Source organism: Ursus maritimus, unplaced genomic scaffold (genome assembly GCF_017311325.1).
Source record: "Ursus maritimus isolate PB19 unplaced genomic scaffold, ASM1731132v1 scaffold_14, whole genome shotgun sequence".
In the NCBI taxonomy this organism is placed as follows: domain Eukaryota; kingdom Metazoa; phylum Chordata; class Mammalia; order Carnivora; family Ursidae; genus Ursus; species Ursus maritimus.
The window spans coordinates 58,087,309-58,109,453 of NW_024423786.1; the positions used below are offsets into that span (position 1 = coordinate 58,087,309).

The window sequence follows — 22,145 nt, forward strand, 5'->3', positions numbered from 1 at the left end:
AGAGTCCACAGAACATAATCACAATGTCCAGGACACATACAAAATCATTCGATATAGGAAAAAATCAGGAAAATGTGGCCATTTCTCAAGGCAGAAGACAACATATTCTAACCCCAAGATGACCCAGATACTGAATTTATCAAAGACATGAAAGCATCTGGGGTAACTATGCTCTAGAAGGTAAAGGAAGACACATGTAAAACCCTAAAAACGGAAATTTTCAGCATATAAACTGAAAAAGGAACAAACGGAAATCACAGAATGAAAAATACAATATATGTAACTAAAAACTCAATGGGCTCAACAGCAGAACGAAAATGGCAACAGAAAAAGTCAGCAAACTTGCAGACAGACCAACAGAAATTATCCAATCTGAAGAACAGAGAGAAAAATAAGATTGGGAGGGAAAAAAGAACTTCAAGGAGACTTGTGGGATAGAAATAAAGGTCTAGCGTATGTGTCACTGGAGTCTCAAAAGGAGAGAACAGGGGTGCTTGTGCGGCTCACTCAGTTAACTGTCTGCCTTTGGCTCGGGTCATGATCCCAGGGTCCTGGGACTGAGCTCTGAGTCAGGCTCCCTGCTCAGCAGGGGGGGGAGGGTGGTTCTGCTGCTCCCTCTTCCTCTGCACCTCCCCCATACTCATGCGTGCTCTCCCTCTCTCTCAAATAAATAAAATCTTTTAAAAAAGGAGAGAATAAAGAGATTAAGAAAGAAAACTATTTGAAGAAATGATGGTCAAGAACATTCCAGATTTGGTGACAGACATGACGTTTTGGATTTAAGATCAAGTAACTCCAAGCAAGAATAAAATCCATACCTAAGCGCCTAATAAGCAAACCGCTACAAACTAAACATAAAGACAGTCTTGACCACTCTGCACCCACAAGAAGGCTACTATCAAAACAAACAGAAAATCACAAGCGTTGGTGAGGATGCAAAGAAACTGTAACCCTCGTACGCGCTGGTGGGAACGTAAAATGGTACAGTCCCTGTGGAAGACAGTAGGAGAGTTCCTCAAAAACTGAGAAATAGAATTATTATACGACCCAGCAATTCCACTTCTGGGTATGTATCCAAAACACTGAACGCAGGATCTGGAAGAGATACCTGCACAGCCATGTCCGTAGCAGCATTCTTCACAGCAGCCAAGAGGAGAAGCAACCCAAGTACCACCAGTGGACGAACGGATGAACAGGATGTGGCATATGCCAACAGCGGGATATATTCAGCCTTAAAAAGGAAGGAAATTCTGAGCAACTGGGTGGCACCTTCGGTTGAATGTCTGACTCCTGATTTCGGCTCCAGTCGTGACCTCAGGGTCCTGGATCGAGCCCCCTGTCGGGCTCTGTGCTCAGCAGAGTCTGCTTGAGATTCTCTCTCTCCCTTGCCCCTACCCCCTCAAATAAATAAGTAAATCTTAAAAATAAAAAAAAAATAAAAGGAAGGAAATTCTGACACTTGCCACAACACGATGAACCCTGAGGATGTTGTGTGAAGTAAGCCAAACACAAAAAGGCAAATTCTGTATGATTCCACTGATATGAGGTAATTAAAGCCGTCAAGTTCACAGAAACAGAAAGCAGAACAGTACTTGTCAGGAGCTAGACACGGGGAGAAATGGGGAGTTGTTTAATGGGTATGGAGTTTAAGTTTTGCAAAATTAAAAACTTCTGGAGACTAGTTCACAGCAGAGTGAATACACTTGACGTTAGTAAACAACTGAAAATGTTTAAGATGGTAAATTTGTTGTTACATATATTTTACTATGATTAAAAATTAAAAGGTAAAATAAGAAGTCTTGAAAGCAACCAGAGAAAACTGACCAGAAGGCAGAAGATTCCCATGACTGCACATTTCTCAACAGAAACCAGAGGCCAGAACAATGTGGAGCAACATTTTCAAAGTTCCTTAAAAAAGAGAGCTGTCAACTCAAGTGTCTACATCCAGGGGAACAGCCCTTAGACACGAAGGCAAAATAAAGACACCTTCAGATGAGGGAACAGAATCTGTCGCTAACAGACTTGGTCTGTGAGAAATGTTAAAGACAGGACGAAGGAAACATGGATCTTGACAAAGAAAAAAGAAAAGAACTGGAAATATATGAGCAAATATAAATAAATGACTTTAATCCTGTTAAGTCTGCTGAAGCATGAACAACTGAGGAGAGTGGGATTTTGCAGGCGTGTACACAGAACACGTGTGAGAGCTGTACCATACAGACGCGTGGTCTGCACAGGTTTCACACTTTACATGACGTAGTACAAAGAGAACACAGACTACAGACAGACTAGGAGTACTCTGTACGTGAGGGGCACAGATACTATAACCCCTGCAGCAGTTCTCAACCAGGGCCCATTCTGCCCAAGGGACCCCTCACGACGCCCAGTAATATTTCTGGTTGTCAGAACTGGGGGAGTGCTACTGGCATCTTGTGCGTAGATACCCTGCAATGCACAGGATGGCTCCCAAACAAAGATTTAGAGTCCAAAATTTCAACAATGCTGAAGTTGAGGACCTTTGCCCTAATCACTACACAATAAATAAAGAGAGGTAGTCAAGAAATCAGTAAATCTAGGGGCACCTGGGTAGCGCAGTCCTCAAGAGTCTGCCTTCCGCTCAGGGCGTGATCCCGGCGTTCCGGGATCGAGCCCCACATCAGGCTCCTCCGCTGAGAGCCTGCTTCTTCCTCTCCCACTCCCCCTGCTGTGTTCCCTCTCTCTCTCTCTGTCAAATAAATAAATAAAATCTTAAAAAAAAAAAAAAGACAGAAAGAAAGAAAGAAATCAGTAAATCTAAATGGAATACTCACTCTAAAAATAAATAAATCTTGGGGGAAAGAAAAACGGGGTGGGGTGGCACCTGGATGGCAGTCAGTTAAGCTGCCAACTCTCGGGTTTGGCTCGGGTTGTGATCTCAGCGTCATGAATCGAACCACGTGTGGAACGCTGTGCCCCATGTGGAATCTGCTTAAGACTCTCTCCTTTTCCCTCTGCCCCTCCCACCTGTGCACACTCTCTCTCTGCACACTAAAAATAAATAAATCTGTTAAAAAAATCTAAATGGAATACTAAATATCCAAACTATCCAAAAGAAGGCAAGAAAATGAGAAGGCCAGAAAAAAAGAGAAAACAAAATGGTCGCCTTCATCATAAAAATAATCACATTAAATACTGGTGGTCTAAGCACGCCACTTAAAAAGGAGAGATAAAACGGCAAGACCTCATTATGTGCTGCCCACAAGGGACACGTTTCAATAGAAAGACACAGATAAGGGGAGAGTAAACAAAGACAAAGAAATATGCCCTACACATAGTAAGCGTAAGGAGACCAGAGTGACTTCTATCAGAAACAGACTTCAAGGCACAGAGCATGAGCAGAATAAATTTTATCACTTCAAAATGGTAAAAGCCACATTTCATTAGGAAATCATAACAAAGGTGTATGTGTATAATGACAAGGCCCAAAATATATGAAGCAAAGATGAACAGAACTGAAGGGACACACTGACAATCCTGAAATTACAGGAGAGGTTAACACTCCCCTTCAAGGCACTGACAGAACACACACAAGAGGAAAAGAAAACACACGGAAGGTCTGAACGGTATCATCAAACACCCTGATCTAACGGACACGTAAAAAGCACTATCACCAGCAACGACAGAATACACTTTCCTCTCAAGTGCACTAATGTTCACCCAGATAGACCATATGCTGAGCTGTAGAACAAGTCTCAATACATTTAAAAGGATCAAAATCATATGAAGTATGTTATTTGACAATAACAGAATTAAATCAGAAATTAGTCCTGGGCGCCTGGGTGGCTCAGTCAGTTAGGCACTCGACTCTTGATTTTGGCTCAGCTCATGATCTCAGGGTCGTGAGATCGAGCGCCCTGTCAGACTCTGTGCTGGGTGTGGAGCCTGCTTAAGGTTCTCTCTCTCCTTGTCCCTCTGTCCTTCCCACCCTCCACCATGTGCAGGCACTTGCTCTCTCTCTTGTTCAAAAAAAAAGAAGAAAAAGAAAAGAAATTAGTCATGACAAAGTATCTAGGAAAACCCCAAACATCTGGGAACTAAACAACATACTTTCAAATAATTCACAGGTCAAAAAAATCACAAAGAAGATTAGAACATACCCTGACCTAAATGACAACATACCAGAATCTGCAAGCCGCAGCTACGGCAGTGCTCGGAGGGAAACGTGCGACTTTAAATCCTTGTATTAAGACAGAAGATCATAAATAAATAATCTGGGACACCTGGGTGGCTCAGCTGGTGAAGCGTCTGCCTGCAGCTCAGGTCACGATCCCGGGGGTCCTGGGATTGAGCCCCACATCGGGCTCAGCAGGGAGCCTGCTTCTTCTGCTGCCCCTCCCCCTGCTTGTGCTCTCTCTCTCTGACAAATAAATAAAATCTTAAATAAACAAACAAATAAATAAATCAGAGAAAACTGTAAAGTCCACAACTTAGATGACGATACACAGTGACCACATGGCATTTAGACCAGGAATGCAAAGCTAGTTTAACATTGAAAAAATCAATGTAATTCGCTGTATTAACAGCATAAAGGAGAAAAACTTAAGGGTCATTTCAGTAGATACAAAGAAAAAAAAAGTGACAAAATTCAAAACCACGTCCTAGAACATCTCAAAACACTAGGAATCCTCACACTGATAAAGCCCGTCGATGAAAACCCTACAATCAACAGGTATATGGAGTGATGAAAGATCTCACTGCTTCCCTCCGCGATCAGGGACAAGGCAGGAATGCTTGCTTTCAGACAAGTAACTTGTATCCACATTACGTACAGAATGCTTACAATTCAAAACTGAGGAGACAATCCAATTTTTAAAAGGGCGAAAGATGTGAACCCACACTTCCCAAAAGAAGACACACCAATGACCCATAACACGAGACAAGGCTCCACATCCCTGGTCCTCAGAGCCGTACTGCGCTCCATACCCTCCGTCTGGTGAACACTGTAAACACAGACCTCCTGCCTACGGGGTCGGTGAGGACCGGGAGCCACGGGAGCACCCCGGCTCACTGCTCATGGGCGTGCACGCTACCTCCACCCCATCCATTCCAGGAGGTCCCCAACACTGAACTCAGCCACCCCTAAGTATTTACCCAAGAGAAACACAAACACGTACAATCGAGCATACGAACTTGATTTGTACCAACCGCACGTCTACCAGCAGGTCCCCGCAACAGCACGTCGCGGTACACGCACACACGGGACCCTACTCAGCAGTGACGAGGACCGCGCAGCGGAAACCACGGCATCAGAGACTCTGGACGGATCTCACAGTCTGTGTGCTGAGTGAATGAAGCCGCGCAAAAGGCATTCATTACACCGTTTTCACACAAGCGGAGAAGTGCAAGCCGACCTACGAGGGGAAGCCCATCGGTGCTTGCCGGGGGGTGTGGATGAGAGAGATGGATTAAAACGACAGGGGAGGAAATTTTAGGGAGGTGACAGTGTTTGTCATTCCATGTGGTGATGGTTTCACAATTATGTCAAAAGTGACCAAACTGTCCACTTTTAATTTCTCTTCCTTTGCATCTCAATGAAGTTGGAAACAAAAGAAACCAAAAGTGAGAGGCCACACGACACGGTGGTGAATGGTGTGGATTCTACAGCCGAACGGGCTGGGTTCCAATCCCAGCTCGCATACGTCCTCCTGGGTGACGAGGGTGAGCTCCTCCACGTGACTGTGCCTCACAGTTTCCTCATCTATGAAATGGGAGCCAACAGCCATACTCGCCTCAAAATGCCCTTCTAAAGACGAGTGAGTGAATACAGGTGGAGCACGCATATAGTCATGACTACACTGAACTGCTGTTATTACTAGCATTAAAAGACTACTTTAAACAAAATCACAAAGCTAACATAGCCAATGATTAGAAAAACACAAGAGCAACACCAGGACTGAGTGAGGGATATCACCACAGATACAACAGATTTTCTAAGGCTCCCGGAGACTCTCTGGCAAGGGGTCTGGGCCGTCAGCAGAAGCCCGCGAGGCTGCGTGACATCCTCGGACCCAGCAGCTAGCTGCTCCCAGAGAGAGACCAAGGAGGAAGTCACAATGCCGTCCACAAACCTGTCTCCGAAGGGACTTGTTGTCACGTTTGTCAGAGAGCGAGAGAGCAAGCAGGGGGAGGGCAGGCAGAGGGAGAAGCAGGCTCCCCACTGAGCAGGGAGCCCGATGCAGGACTCGATCCCAGGACCCCGGGATCACAACCTGAGCCGAAGGCAGATGCTTCACCGACCAAGCCACCCAGGCGCCCCCCTTTGTCACCTCTACCACCATGTGTCACACAGAGCTCAGTCAGCCTATACTGTGAGACAGGAAGTTAGGGCCCCGCCTCGGAAGGGAGGAGTATCAAATAACTGATGAACATACCTTAACGCTACCATGGCTATCGTCCAGAGGAGCACAGCACGATCTAACACGGAAACGGAACCGCCTGGAGCTAGCAGTTCACATGGTATCCAACAGAGGTCAAGTACTGCTGTGTTTCTCTTAATACAACACCACGTGGACACCCGGGCCGCGTGCTCCTCCCCGCGCTCTCCGGGCACAGGGCGGCCTCCAGGGGGTGCCTCAGTACACTGCCTTCCCAACCAGACAAAACAGGAGGGAGGAGGGTGCCCTCTGGGTTTTGGAAGGGCTTGACAGGACCCAGGACATGTTCCAGGACAGCCGAGCGACTCACCACACACAGTGACGCCAGGGAAGCATGAGACGCCTGCTGGAGAAAGCACACCAGAAACTCGATCCTGCGAGCACCCAGTCTAACGCGGGGAGCCGCTCAGAGGGCGAGTCGCAGCTGTCACGTGCTCCAGAGAGGCGACCAACAGTCGCTCTGCCTGAAGCGAACAGCTGTACTTCACAAAGCAGCTCTCCCACAGGTCTGAGACACTGGGCTGAGCTAGCACTTACGTCCTCTCTCTTGCCGGTCCATCACTCTGCATCTTAACAGACCTGTCTTTGCACCTCAAATAATAGAGAGATAAAAAGCAAATCTGTATCTCTTTCATCTTTGTTCTGTACTAATTTCAGACTTAGAGAAAAGTTACAGCGTTCCCAGATACCCCTTAGCCATCGTCCCCTTACAGTAACATCTTACACAACCACAGGACAACAATCAAAACCAGGTAATTAGGACTGATACAATACTGTCATCTAACGACAGACCTTTGCAAATTTTGCCAATTTTCCCATTAATGTCCTTTTATGGTCTGGAATCCACACTGCATTTCATTGTCCCCTTGACCTCCAACCTGTAACAGAATCTTACCCTGTCTTTCACGACCCTAACAAACTTGAGTGACACTGGCCAGTTATGTTGTGGAATGTTCCTCCATTTGGGTTTGTCTGGCACTTTCTCACAATTAGACCTGTGCATCGGATCAGACCCAACACACTGTACTCTCTGGAACAATGTACGGATTAAGAAAACTCTCGTCTATCCAAACACGTTTTAAATACTTCGCATTTAATGCCCTCGTGTATATTCACCAACACAGGCTAAAATTTTTACAATGATTAACACAATTAAAGTTGTGCTTATTTTGAGTTTTAAGAAATACCAGTTACATAAGAACTTTGAAAGAAAATGTGGAACTCAGAAAATCGATCTAAGAATGTAAGTTCCATGCAAACAGGAATTTAATTTTGTTCCCTGCTGTGTCCTTAGTACCTTGAAAAGTGTCTGCCATCTGTGAGATGGATGGAATAATTGTGAAGAAACAAAACACCAATAAATTCATAAAATGATTTTATCAACTCCATTGGTGTGGAAAAGTTCAACCATTTAAAACATCACTTCTGTGCTATTTATACACTTGTTTACGAGAGGTTATTTCCAATCTCCCTCAAACTGCTGGCCAGCCATGCAGGGTTCGTGCATATCACATAACACACACACACACACACACACAGACACAGACACAGACACACACACACACACACACACAGACACACACACAGACAGGGCTTCTGAGGCACCCCCAGCTGCTACAACCCAATCTGGGCAACCACACCCACACCCCCCTAGGCAATGCAGCAGGACTGCCGGGCAAAACACACAGTGGGACAGGAACAGGTCCACCCCTCCCTCCACCCCTTGAACTCGCCCCCATGACAAATATCATGACAAACTGTATGAAGTAACAAGGCCATAGGCTCCACTGCCAGCTGCCCTCCGAGGTGTCTCATCTACCAAAGCCACAGAACGTCTGCTCTGCTGTGGATCACTTCTGAAAGCTACCTGCACAGCCGGGATCAAACCATGCTTAGTATTTACAACAGGAAGGAGTCCAAGGACGTTTAAGGGCATAAACGTTATGCTTTCCTAAACATTTTCTAATCTCCTGATTAACAGTGATGCGGTCTTGTGGTTAGTCGCTGAGTTAAAGCTGCTCTTAAATGTTATGATGTAATAAGAAAGTAAAAGCACAATTTTCATGTTTGAATTAGGCTTTTGATAGCTTAACGCAAGTCTCCATGTTCTTACCTAGTTTTGTTTGTTCTCCATTCTTACTCATTTTGATTGCATTCAATATTTCACAATTACACATAAAAATACAGAAGTATCTATGCTGTCTGAATTACCCATGCCAGAATCCATCTGACAAAGTCGGACGACGAGGTTAGAAGAAAGACTATTGTACAGTTCAGCTGTCTGCTTTCTAAACTGTCAGAGCCATTTACAATATAACTGGCCGTGTGCAACAGTGCCCATTTCATGAGCCTCAGGCTACTGGGATCATCAATTTTTGATAATGTTTTAATAGATAACAAAAGATGATAACTTGTTTTGAACTTTTTTCTTGTTAGACTATTTCCCATATCTTATAATGTCTTCTAGTCTTTGTAAACTATCTGGTCACGTAATTAAACTGAGATTCTATCATGCCTCTTGTGAATGGACTTTACAAGTTATCCACAGTTCTGTTATATACGGCCTCAAAGAAAAGCTCTGCTCAACGCAACTAATGAATCATCAAACTTTACATCAGAAACCAGGGATGTACTGTATGGTGACTAACATAATATAATAAAAAAACATTAAAAAAAAAAAAAAAAAGAAAAGAAAAGCTCTGCTCAGAGATTTCTGTCGTACAGCACTGCAGACTGCTTCCCAAGCAGATGTGTTGTCACGGGCATGGACGCATACACACACGTGTATCCATGCATAGGTATTTGTGTGTTTGCAACTCTGAATTATGGGTCGCAGGTTAAACCCTAGAAATGACCCTAAAGAGACAGAGTTCACTCACAGTGGAGAAGCATTAGCCATCTGCTCCCCTACACCCTTGAGATAAATGCCCACTTAACCTTTGCCACACCGCTCAGGTGTCAGCCCATGCCGGTTTTCTGTACCTTAGACATAAAGCAACTGTAATACTGTGTGCACAGCCCTGGCCTGACATGACCCGTTATTACTCCATTTCTATATGGTGAGGACTTTGTTATAATCATTTCAGTGTTCCCAGCACGGCACATGGAAAACAGTACCCTTCTAAACTGGCAAACCTTTTGAAGAAAGACATAATTCAGCAGCATTTTCACACAGCCCATCACTTCTGCAAGTAATTCATACCCTACTGCCTGGGAATCTCCTTACTATGTGTTCTAATTCGCATGACTATTACTAAAGGAATTAAATTTAAAATATGATTTTTTAAAAAAACAGGTAAGTACTAAATGAAAATGCAATTCTGAAGTAAACTTTGGAAAATGATTTTTTTTAAGTCTACTTACCACCACATTTACCCCAATTCTATACAACATAACGTGGCATAAAACAATTCAGTCATACGTGAAGCAGCTCGGTGCACCTGCTCCGATTCTGCACCCTGAAGGTCACCTTTACTGTCAGAGCAAGACCACTCCCATTTCCCGGAGTAACTCCCACTTCTGAGCTCAGTCCTGTAGATCAGGAAGAGCGCTCTGGCAACTATGATTAAAGTTCAAGCAACTGAACACGAAGACTTTTTCTAGAAGTAGAAGAAAAACTTTTCTCTACATATGCTCCTGTATTTATAACAGGATATGAAAAGAGTTTCTGGACAGATATTTATATTTTATGAATTATAAGAATATGGTAGGTATCCAAATATGCATGATTTATTAGTCAGATATTAAACAGAAGTGTTTGTGCTCAACCCACTGATTCACTCACTATTTAACTAGTTCAGGGTCACCATCAACTGATAAGAAAAGTTTTCTACTTTCATTAAACCACCAATGCTTCGCACGTAACCTTCTGCCAAGAGTTCTTGTGCCGGCAGGCATAAGCTCCCACCAGGTCAGAGGCTCACCTGACAGGTCCAGCTCGTCGGTGGAAGACAAGGTGGCCAGACTCCAGCTGTCGCTGCGGGCTGCCAGCACAAACTTGTGTGCATTAATGTGCTTGCCCCCAACCTTTATCTTCAGGTCACTAGTGAAGAAAAACATCCACAGATAGAAAATGTCATCATAATTAGTATAGCTAGGATTCCCACATTATAAATATATGGGTACTGACTGATCGACATACACCTGCAAAGGAAAAAATCACAGCAAAGTTATTCTCTGTGCCAGCACTGAATTCCAGTGGCCACGTGTATAATAAATGTTGCTAGACATGTTTGTATTTCTACCTTTGAGCCTCAGTTCACATGGGATGTTCTGCCTTTCCCTAACAGGATTCTTTTTTTTTTTTTTTAAAGATTTTTTATTTATTAATTTGACAGAGAGAGACAGCCAGTGAGAGAGGGAACACAAGCAGGGGGAGTGGGAGAGGAAGACCAGGCTCCTAGCGGAGGAGCCTGATGTGGGGCTCGATCCCAAGACTCTGGGATCACGCCCTGAGCCAAACGCAGACGCTTAACGACTGCGCCACCCAGGTGCCCCCCCAACAAGATTCTTAAGGTGGTGAATCTATCAGTTAAATATGATGATTGATATTCACACAAAATGTAGAAGAGGTTTCATGCAGAATAAATCAAGATAAATCCTCAGGGAGAGAAAGAAAACGTGAAGACTGTGACACTGGCTCTGGGGCCACAGAGCCATACGCTGTACCGTACTGACGGTCAAGCAAGGGGACGCAGAGAAGCTACAAACGGGCTTTGACAAGGCAGTCAAGAACATAAAACCGGTGTCTAGATTCCTGTTCTCGACAGAAACATTCAGACCTATTACTGGACATATTTTACTCAACCATTTATAAAGAAATGGGGTAGGAGAAATCTTTTTTCCAACATGTTTCTGTATTTATGACAAACCATTATTGTGAAAAGAACTTTCCAAATAGTTATTTATGTTTGACTCTGAAATGTCAAATGCTGAGGATGGACAGCATCTGGGCATTTAACAAAAACCTAAGGATGACCCACTGGGCTGACATAAGCATGTGCCATATGGCTTTGTCAGCAGCAATAATGCAAAGTCACTAATCATCATCATTCTGTGTATTTGCAAGTTCTTTTATTTGCATACTCCCCTTCAAAACGTGTTAGGTTGGAAACCTTTATAAGCTAAATACACAAAAGTCAGTACAATAAAAAGATCTATGACATGAATTAATGCATCCACTTAAAAGGAGACCCTAGCAGAGTGCTCTTTCTACATAATGCTTGACACAGACGCAGTTCATCCCACGGACACACCATGCAGAACGTAAGCATGTCAGCAATTGTGGCTCCACTGAAGACCAAGCTGCAACTAATCGCACTAGACCAGAAGAGCAACAGGACACTCAGTATTTCAAGTTCCTACAAACTACTGTTAACACACTAGGACACATTAATCAGTCAATAGAAAAACAATTATTTTATTTAAAATAGAACAAATCACATCCTTTGACAAAATTTCTAAAATTCGGTGAAAACAGGAAGCTGTTTATAAAACACAAATAATTTTAAACTCTAAATTTATGTATAAAGTATTAAAATGTAATAACTTAAATGAAGACTCATTGTTTCCTGTTTCGGCCACTGACTGACTTCAAGCCACAAAATTATAAAAATGAATGTTTCTACATATTCATGAACGTCAGGCCGAACTGTTTTCTCTTTTGTAGTCTAACGTACCAAAGGGAAATACAGACAAGGACTTCGTTAATAATTTCTAATAATAACAATTTCTACAAACACAATTCAGAAATGGAAGACTGGGTATGTTTCTGAGAACTCTATGCAGAAACAATCAGGAGGCTGGTAATTTTTTTAAAATTTTCATTCTAGGGGTGCCTGGGTGGCTCACTTGGTGAAGCGTCTGCCTTTGGCTCAGGTCACAATCGCAGGTCCTGGGATCGAGCCCCATGGAACGCCATGCTGGGCTCCCTGCTGGGTGCAGACTCTGCTTCTCCCTCTTCCTCTGCCCCTCCTCTCACTCATGCGTGCGTGCGTGCATGCGTGTGTGTGTGTGTGTGCGCGCGCACGCAAAATGGTGATTTTATTAAAGCACAGGGACAGGACCTGTGGGCAGAAAGAGCTGCTGCCATAACAGAAATCTTTAAAATTTTCATTCCAGTCAAAGAGCATTTCCTTGTAAACTACTCATACTAGGATGTTGTTACAGAAATAAAGAGCTTCTCACCAGAGCTTCTCACACACCTTAGCAGGAAAAACCGTGAGCTTGCTTGCTAGGAGAGCGATGTATTACCATCACTTTTAACGATCTTAAGGGACAAAAGCGTTCTCCTGAACTTAAGTAAAATTAAAGGGACCAATTTCTTCCACATTTCTCAATTTAAAAACCTCTGAATACCTACTCTTTAATTACTCTAGAGATGCACATACAAATACTATTTATTTTTTTATTTTTTATTTTTTTAAAGATTTTATTTATTTGACAGAGATAGAGACAGCCAGCGAGAGAGGGAACACAAGCAGGGGGAGTGGGAGAGGAAGAAGCAGGCTCATAGCGGAAGAGCCTGATGTGGGGCTCGATCCCAGAACGCCGGGATCACGCCCTGAGCCGAAGGCAGACGCTTAACCGCTGTGCCACCCAGGCGCCCCTACAAATACTATTTAAATTCTTCAACAAAATGCATATCACGCGACAAAGTTTTGTGGGTTTTTTTCTTATTTCGGCAAAGGACCATCTGCTTCAGACACTGATTTTCCAACTTCAGGTACTCCACCTCAAACGCTCAAGTCCTCTCCGAAAGCCCTGTTCCCCATCTCATCTGGGTGAGGCACAGGCTTTAGAAGCTCAGGAGAGGCCCACTGGAGGTGTGGGACCTGTACTGCGGCGACCCGGCTCATGCCCACGGCCTCCCAGAGGGGCCACGGTATAACGGATGCATGCAATGGAGAAGGAACAGAGAAAGTGAACGATGGGCGTTCTAAGGGAGAAGAGCCTTGGAGTTGGGGGAGATGAGCCCAAACAGACATAGATCAGGTTTCCCCGCACCAGGAGAAACAGTTCTCACTTGTCCATGGAAAAAAGAGGGAAAGAAAAGAGATAACGAACTATATTTTACAAGCAGCTACATCTGTTCAATTTAAAAGGCTGTCCTTTACTCAGAGTATATACTTCCTATGTTTTGGGTATTAAATTTTTCTTTCTTTTATAAATGATTAAGTTGGAGAACAGCAGTTCTAGATTTTCATCTATTTTATTTTTTTAAGATTTTATTTATTTATGAAAGAGCGAGAAAGAGCACACGCAAGCAAGCGAGTGAGAGAGGGCATGAGCAGGGGGTAGGGGCAGACAGAGAAGCAGACTCCCCCCTGAGCAGGGAGCCTGACGCGGGACTCGATCCCAGGACCCTAGGATCAGGAACTGAGCCGAAGGCAGACGCTACACCGACCGAGCCACCCAGGTGTCCCTGGATTTTCATCTATTTTAAATGCCATGATTTATTTTGGAATTTCACTAAGTCTTAGCTGGCCTGATCGCCCATCTCCTCAGCCGCCAAACTCTCCCTTGTATGTGCATTCCCGCCCATGTCTCTTCTCCACACCCACGGCCACCATCCCGATTCAGCCCTTCTTCTCTCTGGTCTGCACCATCCACAACATGCCAGCCGCTCCGCTGCTCTCTTCTCTGCACAGTGCTGCCTACATGATGTTACCAGGCTCATCTTCTTGAAACACCACTTTGACAGTGAAGTCCAACAGCTCAAAACACTGTTCCACAATGCCTAGAGGATCAAGCCCAAATTTCCTACCTCGGACCCCCGTGCAAACCACCTTACCTTTCCCACCTCTTCCGGCGCCCCTACATGGACACATGCCTCACGACGGCCCCTCCCTTCCTCTGAACCCTCTGCATGGTGCTACATCTCAGCCGTTCTCAGCCTCCCTACTGGTAACATCGCTGTCTTTATCTACTGAATCCTGCCCAGCCTCTAACATTGACCTCAAAACTCACTCAATAACAACAGCTACTTCTTTGATTATCCCAAGAGAAAGGGGCCTTTCCCTCCGAATCCCCGGACATGTAAGCTAATTCCTGTCTACATCAGCAATGCTATCACCATGACTCCCACACTCTGTGCTGAAAATAAGCAGGAAATAAAAAACAAAATCTTGCCCCAAAGAGCTTACGTTGCCAGGACTAAAGGTTTGCTAGTATCCTGGTTGGAGAGAAATAAACTTGGGAAGAAAGTCAGTAAGAGAGGAGAAGTTACAGTGGGACCTGGGAACCCATCAAAGGGGTCCTACGTCCAGGGGCTCACCTATACTGCTCCTGCTCGTAGAGGTCGGCCACGATGGTCAGCAGGCGGCTGATGAAGGACTCACTGCTGCTCTCCTTGTTCGCTTGCGCGGCCAGAAGAGTACATCTCTTCTCTGTCTCTGCCAATTTCCTCTGCAGCTTGACATACTCCTGTCGGAGAAGCAGCAAGTGCTTCTCCAACTTGGCCACCTCCTCTGCGAGGGAAACAAAGAATCAAGTTTACCACGGCAGGTGTGAAGCAGGCGGCATTCACGGATCCCTCACCCCTCAGACAGGACTACTAGCAAAACGACTGTTTCTTAGTGATACTCCCTCAGGACCCATAATGGCTTTGTTAGTGGGTGCCACTGCATCACTGGGCCAGAAAGACCCTCATGGTCCAGGGATTTCTCTTCTCAGTTTCTCTAAAGATCAATAGTCAATAAATGACGAGGAAAACACACACACACATGCCCTGGTATGTGCCCTGCAAATCCTTTATCATAAAGCCAGGATCTCAAGGAAAGATGATCAAAATCACCTAGGACTTCTTATTCGAAACACTAGTAGTGAAAAGTGACCCTGTGTCCCATGTGAACTCTCTCAGGCAAGCTTCAGAACAACCCCATGAGGTCGGCACAATCACTGGCCACACTGCACAGGTAAGGATGCCGGGGCAAAGAGAGACCAAGAATTTGCCCGCGGTCCTGCAGCTGGTGAGAGGTGGGGCTGGGATGAGAGCCCAGGCACTCTCATGCCAGGGCCTGTGGTCTAGGACCCACTCTTCCACACCACCTGACCTCCCCTCCTTCAGGAAAGAAGCAGGACAGTCAATAATGGTTCAAATGAAAGCAAGTCACATCCACAGGCATGCTGAGGCGGATCAAAAAGGTTGCTTCTTAAATTGAACAAACATTTACCGAGCGTCTACTAGGTCCCAGACACTCACAATGGTAAGCAAATTCCGATGTATCTTTCCTCAGAGCTTTTAGTTTGCTGGGGTAAGCCAAGTTTTATGATGACAGTAACAACGCTAACAATTAAACGCAGAACTACAACCCTAGGAGCACTAGAAGGAGAGAACACAGGTGTGAGAACCTATAAGAAGTCTAACTTAAGTATGGTGACTAACATAATAAAATAAAAAATCATTATTAAAAAAAAAATTAAAAAAAAAAAAAAAAGAAGTCTAACTTCAGACGCCAGGGAAGACTTCCCTGAGGAATACCTGGTCAAGGAATTTCCCTTCTCCGTTACCTGGGCTCTAGAGCCTTGCTGGGGTTCACGGCACCATACTAATCAGTACCTCTACAGATCACGGCTGGAGACCTGGATCTCTAACCACGGTGCTGCTCCCGCCCTCTGGGCCTTGGCCCCTTCCCCCATCTACCCCTTACCAGACACTGCAAATCCTGACACTGCCCTCAAGCCCACCTCCCACACGACCCGCCTCATTCTGTGTCTTGAGAAAACTGAGCTACTGCCAACAACTCTGGCCACACCAGCAATTCCTCCCACCCACCCGGTGCTTCCTCAGGGCAAGTATCTCCCTCCTATGCGAGGGTATAATCCCTCCACCTGGGCTCCAAACCCATCACTCTGCTCAGGTCCTCTGCTTTGGCATCAGCCTCCCTTCTCAGCGACTTCTCTTTCAACTGGGTCCTTCTCCTCAGCACGAGACTCTAGTAACACAACACCCTCCTTCCACAGCACATCCGACCACCTTTGCCCTTCCATCTCTAGCTACCATCCACCACTTCCTCACCCCTACTCCCCCATCATTCCCTCTTCTGTCCCCACCATTCCCTTGAAACTCCTCTCAACAATGACCTAATTGCCAAATCCAATAGACATTGGCTGTGGTTCTCCTCCTGGACCTACCACGCAGCATATGACAATTTTTCCCCTTCTTTCAGCAACCACGATGCCACCCTCTTTCCGATTCTCCATCTTTCCCCTGCTTCTCTGCATCCCACCCACCGCTGACCACTGATGCTCCTCAGGGCTCTACCCCTGGCCCTCTTCTCAGCTGTATGTCCTCCCAGGGCAGTTCTACCAGGTCCGGCTCTGTAGCTGATGCCACAATCTAAGTGCCGATGATCCACGGACCCATCTCTGTCGTCCAGATTTCTTTTCTTAGCTTCATCTATCCCCCTGCCTGAAAGACACTGCTCTCTAGTGGCCCACAGGCAGCTCAGTTCACGATGCCTAGGATAAAACTCTAAGCAAATTTTCTCTGCCTTTGTATGGTCCCCATACTAATAAGTGACGCACTGTCTAGCCCAGTTATGCGAAGGGAAAATGTGGGTGTAATCTTAAATGTCTCCCTCTCACTCACATGGCCCCAACCCTACACAAATCAGCTTTCCCACTTAAACATCTGTGGGAATCCTTCTGTCTTCTGTATCCCCATATCCACTATGACTTGATTCAGGCCCTCACTCATCATATCTGATCTCCAACGTGAAAGAATTCACATCCACATCTCTACCACAGACCTACCACAGGGTCTGACATACAAAGGTTCACTAAATATTTGATCAATTCAGTTGAACAAGTACAATCCAGTTTTATCAAAGAGGATTCCTTTCCTCTCCTCATCTTCATCCCCCCCACCTGCTGTCCAATAGCTAATTCTTTATAAACACGGAAACAATCCAAAACTGGTTCAAAACACAGAATGGTTAGGGGCGCCTGGGTGGCACAGCGGTTAATCGTCTGCCTTCAGCTCAGGGCGTGATGCCGGCGTTCCGGGATCGAGTCCCGCATCAGGCTCTTCCGCTATGAGCCTGCTTCTTCCTCTCCCACTCCCCCTGCTTGTGTTCCCTCTCTTGCTGGCTGTCTCTCTCTGTCGAATAAATAAATAAAATCTTTAAAAAAAAAAAAAAAAAGAAATACATTCTGCTGTGAATAAAGACCTACATTATAAAAAAAAAAAAAACACAGAATGGTTAAATAAACTAAGTGTGGTACTTGACTGTGAAGTTATTATGCAACAAATGTTTTCTAAGAAATATGTAATGCTCTCTGTGTATTCAAAGACAACATATTAACAGAAAAAAAAACAGGCAGTGAAACTAAATTTATTTTATAATTCCAATTTTATTATAAATATTCATGTGTGTGAGACGTAAAAAGACAAATACCACAAAATATCAGCAGATCTCATGGGGGGACTACTGCACTTCTCTGCACATTTCAGGTACTCTACAACAAATGTGTTCTGCTTTCATAATTAGAAAGAAATATTTTAAGAGAAATGTGTACAAATACTCGTAGACTGTTTTCTTCATACATTTAGTAGGAAACATTTTTCCTCTCTTCCAGAGGATCCATGTTACAGAAATGCTTGGAGTCCCAAAGCTGGTGCGAGTCTCGGGGGTAAGTGAGAGTTCCTGGGGAAACAAAGCAGAAGGCACCTGCAAGACGGGAATGTGCTTACAGCTGATAAACTGACCACCGCACTCATGAGCCACATCTCAGAGGGCAATTCCCAGAGCACTTCTCCCCAAAATACTGCAATTATTGGGCCTACATGTACTTAAACAAAATATTGCTTTCAAAACCCCTGACTAAAGCGAACAGTACGACAATAATCCTACTACGATATTTAAAAAATACCAGCACGTAGCATTCACAGGTACACAAAAGCCCTTAAGTAGATTCAGTCTTGTGCTTTTACTCGTGTGTGACAGATCCACAGGGGTCACTGGTTTTGAAGAGTTCTTCACAGTGACTTCGACTAAAAAGCCAAGAATTGTAATTACTGACCTCAAAGGGAGAAGTTTTTAGCACAGAGCATTAAGTTAATAAATTTTGTATAAGGTATGAAATTTACACTTTTTTTTTTCTGCAGAAAAAGAAATAGGAAGAAAAACTAGCACCAAATCTCCAGATGTAGTAACAGAAAGTGTAGAAGGACATATGATCAAGAGTCGTTATCAAATTCTGTTCAGAAACTGTTACCACTGTAGCAACATGAATCCACAGTGTCAGAAGTCACTACAGTGGTTACCCTGGACGAACGGTAGGAGGGTAGTAACTGCGAGGGAATGCGAGGGCCTCCGGGTGCCGCTAACATCCTGGTCTGTTCAAAGAGTAGTTAGTGCATATTTCACTCTGATCATTCACTGAGTTCTACACTTATTATGATCTGTTATTTTCTGCATGTATCTTATGCTCCAATTAAAAGGTTAAAAACAAACTGATATAAACTTATAGTGGGTTTTGGAGTCAACCTGATAGGAGTCCAAATCGTTTCAGTAAGTAGCCATGGGGCCGCAGGCAAGTTAACCTCTCTGAGCTGCAGTTCATCTGTAAAATGGGGGTTGAGGGGCTGCTTCCCAGTGTTCCTGCAGAACTAAATGACAACGGTACTGTGACTCCCGTGAGCACTCAAGACTGTCAGCATTTCCTCCACGTGCCCGCATTCCACAGTGACATAACTACCGGATAAACAGCTTAAACTATTTTAACATTAAGCTTACACAACGTTTTTTTTGAGTCATGAAAATCAGAATGGGATTCAAGTGTTTTATTGACCTAGGAACTAAAACTCATCAATGAAAGTCATGGCAAATCAACAGGACATTAGAAGCCATGTGAAGTGACAAAAGTCCAGAGGAGCAAATACTGAGAAATGTGGAATGAGCCACGTTAAATACTGCATCGCCGCAGACAGCAAGTCTGCACTGACAATCCCCACAACAAACAGCAGAGCCAAACACACTTTAAAAAGCATCACTATGGGGCGCCTGGGTGGTTCAGTCATTAAGCGTCTGCCTTCGGCTCAGGGCGTGATCCCAGGGTCCTGGGATTGAGCCCCGCATCGGGCTCCCTGCTCCGCCGGGAGCCTGCTTCTTCCTCTCCCACTTCCCCTGATTGTGTTCCCTCTCTCGCTGGCTGTCTCTCTGTCAAATAAATAAATAAAATCTTGAAAAAAAAAAAAATGAAAAGCATCACTATTACTTACTTGGGGAGGTGCAAATTAGGGTGTACTTTTAAAAAACTCTCAGACAGGCAAGTCCTAATACACTACAGTAAGAAGTCAGAGTCTAGCACTAGCCCACCTAGGAACGGCAGCATAAGCAATGTCATGTAGAGGCAACCAGACAGAGAAGAAGGTGGTCTGGGGAGCAGGACTGAGGGCTGGTAAAATTTATGTTTTGCTATAAGCCTTTTAGTATTTGAATTTTAATTCTGTGTGCACTTATAAAGCAAATGTATGGTTTTATACACACTTTAAAGATTATGGAGAACAACTGGAATTAATTTTCTAATACCCAGTATAAGGGTTTTCAGAGATCACAAAAGTTTCTGATGGGAAAGAACCTAAAGACCGTCTCTTTTAGTTCAACTCCCAGATGAGGCCTCTGAGGAGCAGAAAGCGGCCGAATCCATGACTGGGAGTCCACCTACCTCTTTCCTCTCAGGCTCTGCAAGATGACATTATCCCCAGGCTGACTGCATACCACTCACTCGGGCTGTGTGAACCAGACGGAGCTTGAAATGTTCAGGAGATCTGGGGTGGGGCTGGGGAAGGTGTACTTCGAAAACAGCCCCAGGTATGGGAATGACTGCCCAGGAGAAAAGGTTCAGCACCCAGCACATACCTCCCCAAGTCACGCGCAGGGAGACTGCTCTGGGAATACTACTGTTAAGGTAGAAGACCCACGGAACCGCATTTTTCTGTTCACTCACTGATCTGTTGGAAGATCTCCTCTCCGTAGAAGATGACTACATACCTAGTCACGCTCAGTAGAATGCACTAAGTGCCGGTGTACTGCCAGTGCCGAGGTAGAGAGACCATCTGGGCACGTGGGTTTTTTGGCTTACCAAGTAACAGGGTAAAGACAGCACTCTGAGGGGGATCCAAATAGCTCATGAAGCTGGATGCCTGGGTGGCTCCATCGGTGAAGCGTCTGCCTTCAGCTCAGGTCATGATCCCAGAGTCCTGGGATCCAGCCCCACAGCAGGCTTCTTGCTCAGCAGGGAGTATGCTTCTCCCTCTGCCTGACACACATGCTCTCTCTCTCTCACAAATAAAGTCTTTAAAAAAAAAATAGATCATGAAGCCACCTGGCTTAAGCTAGAGCAAGGGAAGATGTCCCAGGAAAGTGGTGTTTTACTCTAAAGGATTTAAATAAAGCCTGTTAGTCTGCAGCATACTGGGTCCAGAAAATACAAGGAAAAGGCTTCATTCAGTCTTTTACTTTCTTGGTCAGATTCTCCCTTTAAACTACTATCAGTCAACAGATTTGTAGAACAGACATAATACTCAGCTCTATGAGAAATACAGATAATTAGCAGGCAAGGCCTAGCCTCGTTACCCAAGAGCTCACTGGCAAACACGCCTGCCACTCACCTGCTTCTGCCTAAGCCAAATGAGAAGGACGGCCAGAGAATACCTCATCTTGCTAGTTCCCTCTGGTGGTTACAGGTCCATCCCACTTGCCTGAGAGACGGGCAGCCTGCAGCTGTGGACTGCTGATTCTTCTTCCACGAAGCAAATGGAACCCCTTCCACATTCTAGCCAACCTAAGTATTCTGCTCAAGAGTTCCAACCCATCAAGACTATGTCATCAGTAAACAACTGCGCATGTCCATTTCACTTCAACTATCAATCTTCAAGTATTTATGAAGCACCCACTATGCACAAAGCATTACAGTAGATTAGGAACTGCGTCTTGGAGAGTTAAGAAGACAGTCTAGCTTGCACCTCTTGCGAGCGATGTAGCACAATGTAGCACTTACAGGGAGCTCACCAACAGGAGGGGTGAAACAAAACCAACAGCCACGAGGAATCTGGATCCTGAATTATGAGCATATTTGCCTTCCAGAGTAAAAAGTCGCTGACTCCTCTATCTAACCCTTAAAATGCGGAGGTCATAAAGTTCTGCTTCCATCGTTTTCTCAAGGGATCCCTATAAAATTCTTTGGCTATCAGTTACCCACACACAATTCCAAAATCTACTGCAACAGCCCCGATCTCTGTCCAGAATTGCTGACACAAAATTCTAGGCATGCCTAGACACGGACACAAGACACAAAGATCATCGTCAGAGAAGAGGCAAGATGAAAGAAGGGCTTCAGGGTGATTTAGGGCTCTTATTCACAAAATCTCAGATGCTCCACAGCATCTCTGTAGGGAAACCCAGATCCCAAGGGCACCTATCAGTGATACTGCCATCATCACACCATCTCTTGTGTCACGGAGAGAGCACGCTCGGCCAAGACATTCTTCAGTGGGAATATTGTTTGCTTGCAAACAATGCAAACGTGTCCTTGAAGTGTCATCAAGCTGCTAAGAGTTCACAGGGGAAAAAGCATAGGTTACCATTCTTTTTTTTTTTTTTTTAAGATTTTATTTATTTATTTGACAGAGAGAGAGAGACAGCCAGGGAAAGAAGGAACACAAGCAGGGGGAGTGGGAGAGGAAGAAACAGGCTCTCAGCGGAGGAGCCTGACGCAGGGCTCGAT

The 22,145-nt window shown here is 44.8% G+C and overlaps 1 protein-coding gene across 2 annotated transcripts in view; it reads right to left on the reverse strand.

Moving 5' to 3' along the window:
- Positions 1-22,145, reverse strand: part of ANKFY1 (ankyrin repeat and FYVE domain containing 1) — a 76,457-nt gene that overhangs the window by 44,052 nt on the left and 10,260 nt on the right. For both annotated transcript variants that reach the window (XR_005834697.1, XM_040629828.1), the window contains exons 2-3: positions 14,689-14,881; positions 10,337-10,455 (exon numbers count right to left, since the gene is read on the reverse strand). Coding sequence is in view for 1 of the 2 variants with exons in the window: in XM_040629828.1 (XP_040485762.1) it covers positions 10,337-10,455; positions 14,689-14,881 (312 nt within the window). In the remaining variant the exon portion in view is untranslated. The remainder of the gene's footprint in view (positions 1-10,336; positions 10,456-14,688; positions 14,882-22,145) is intronic.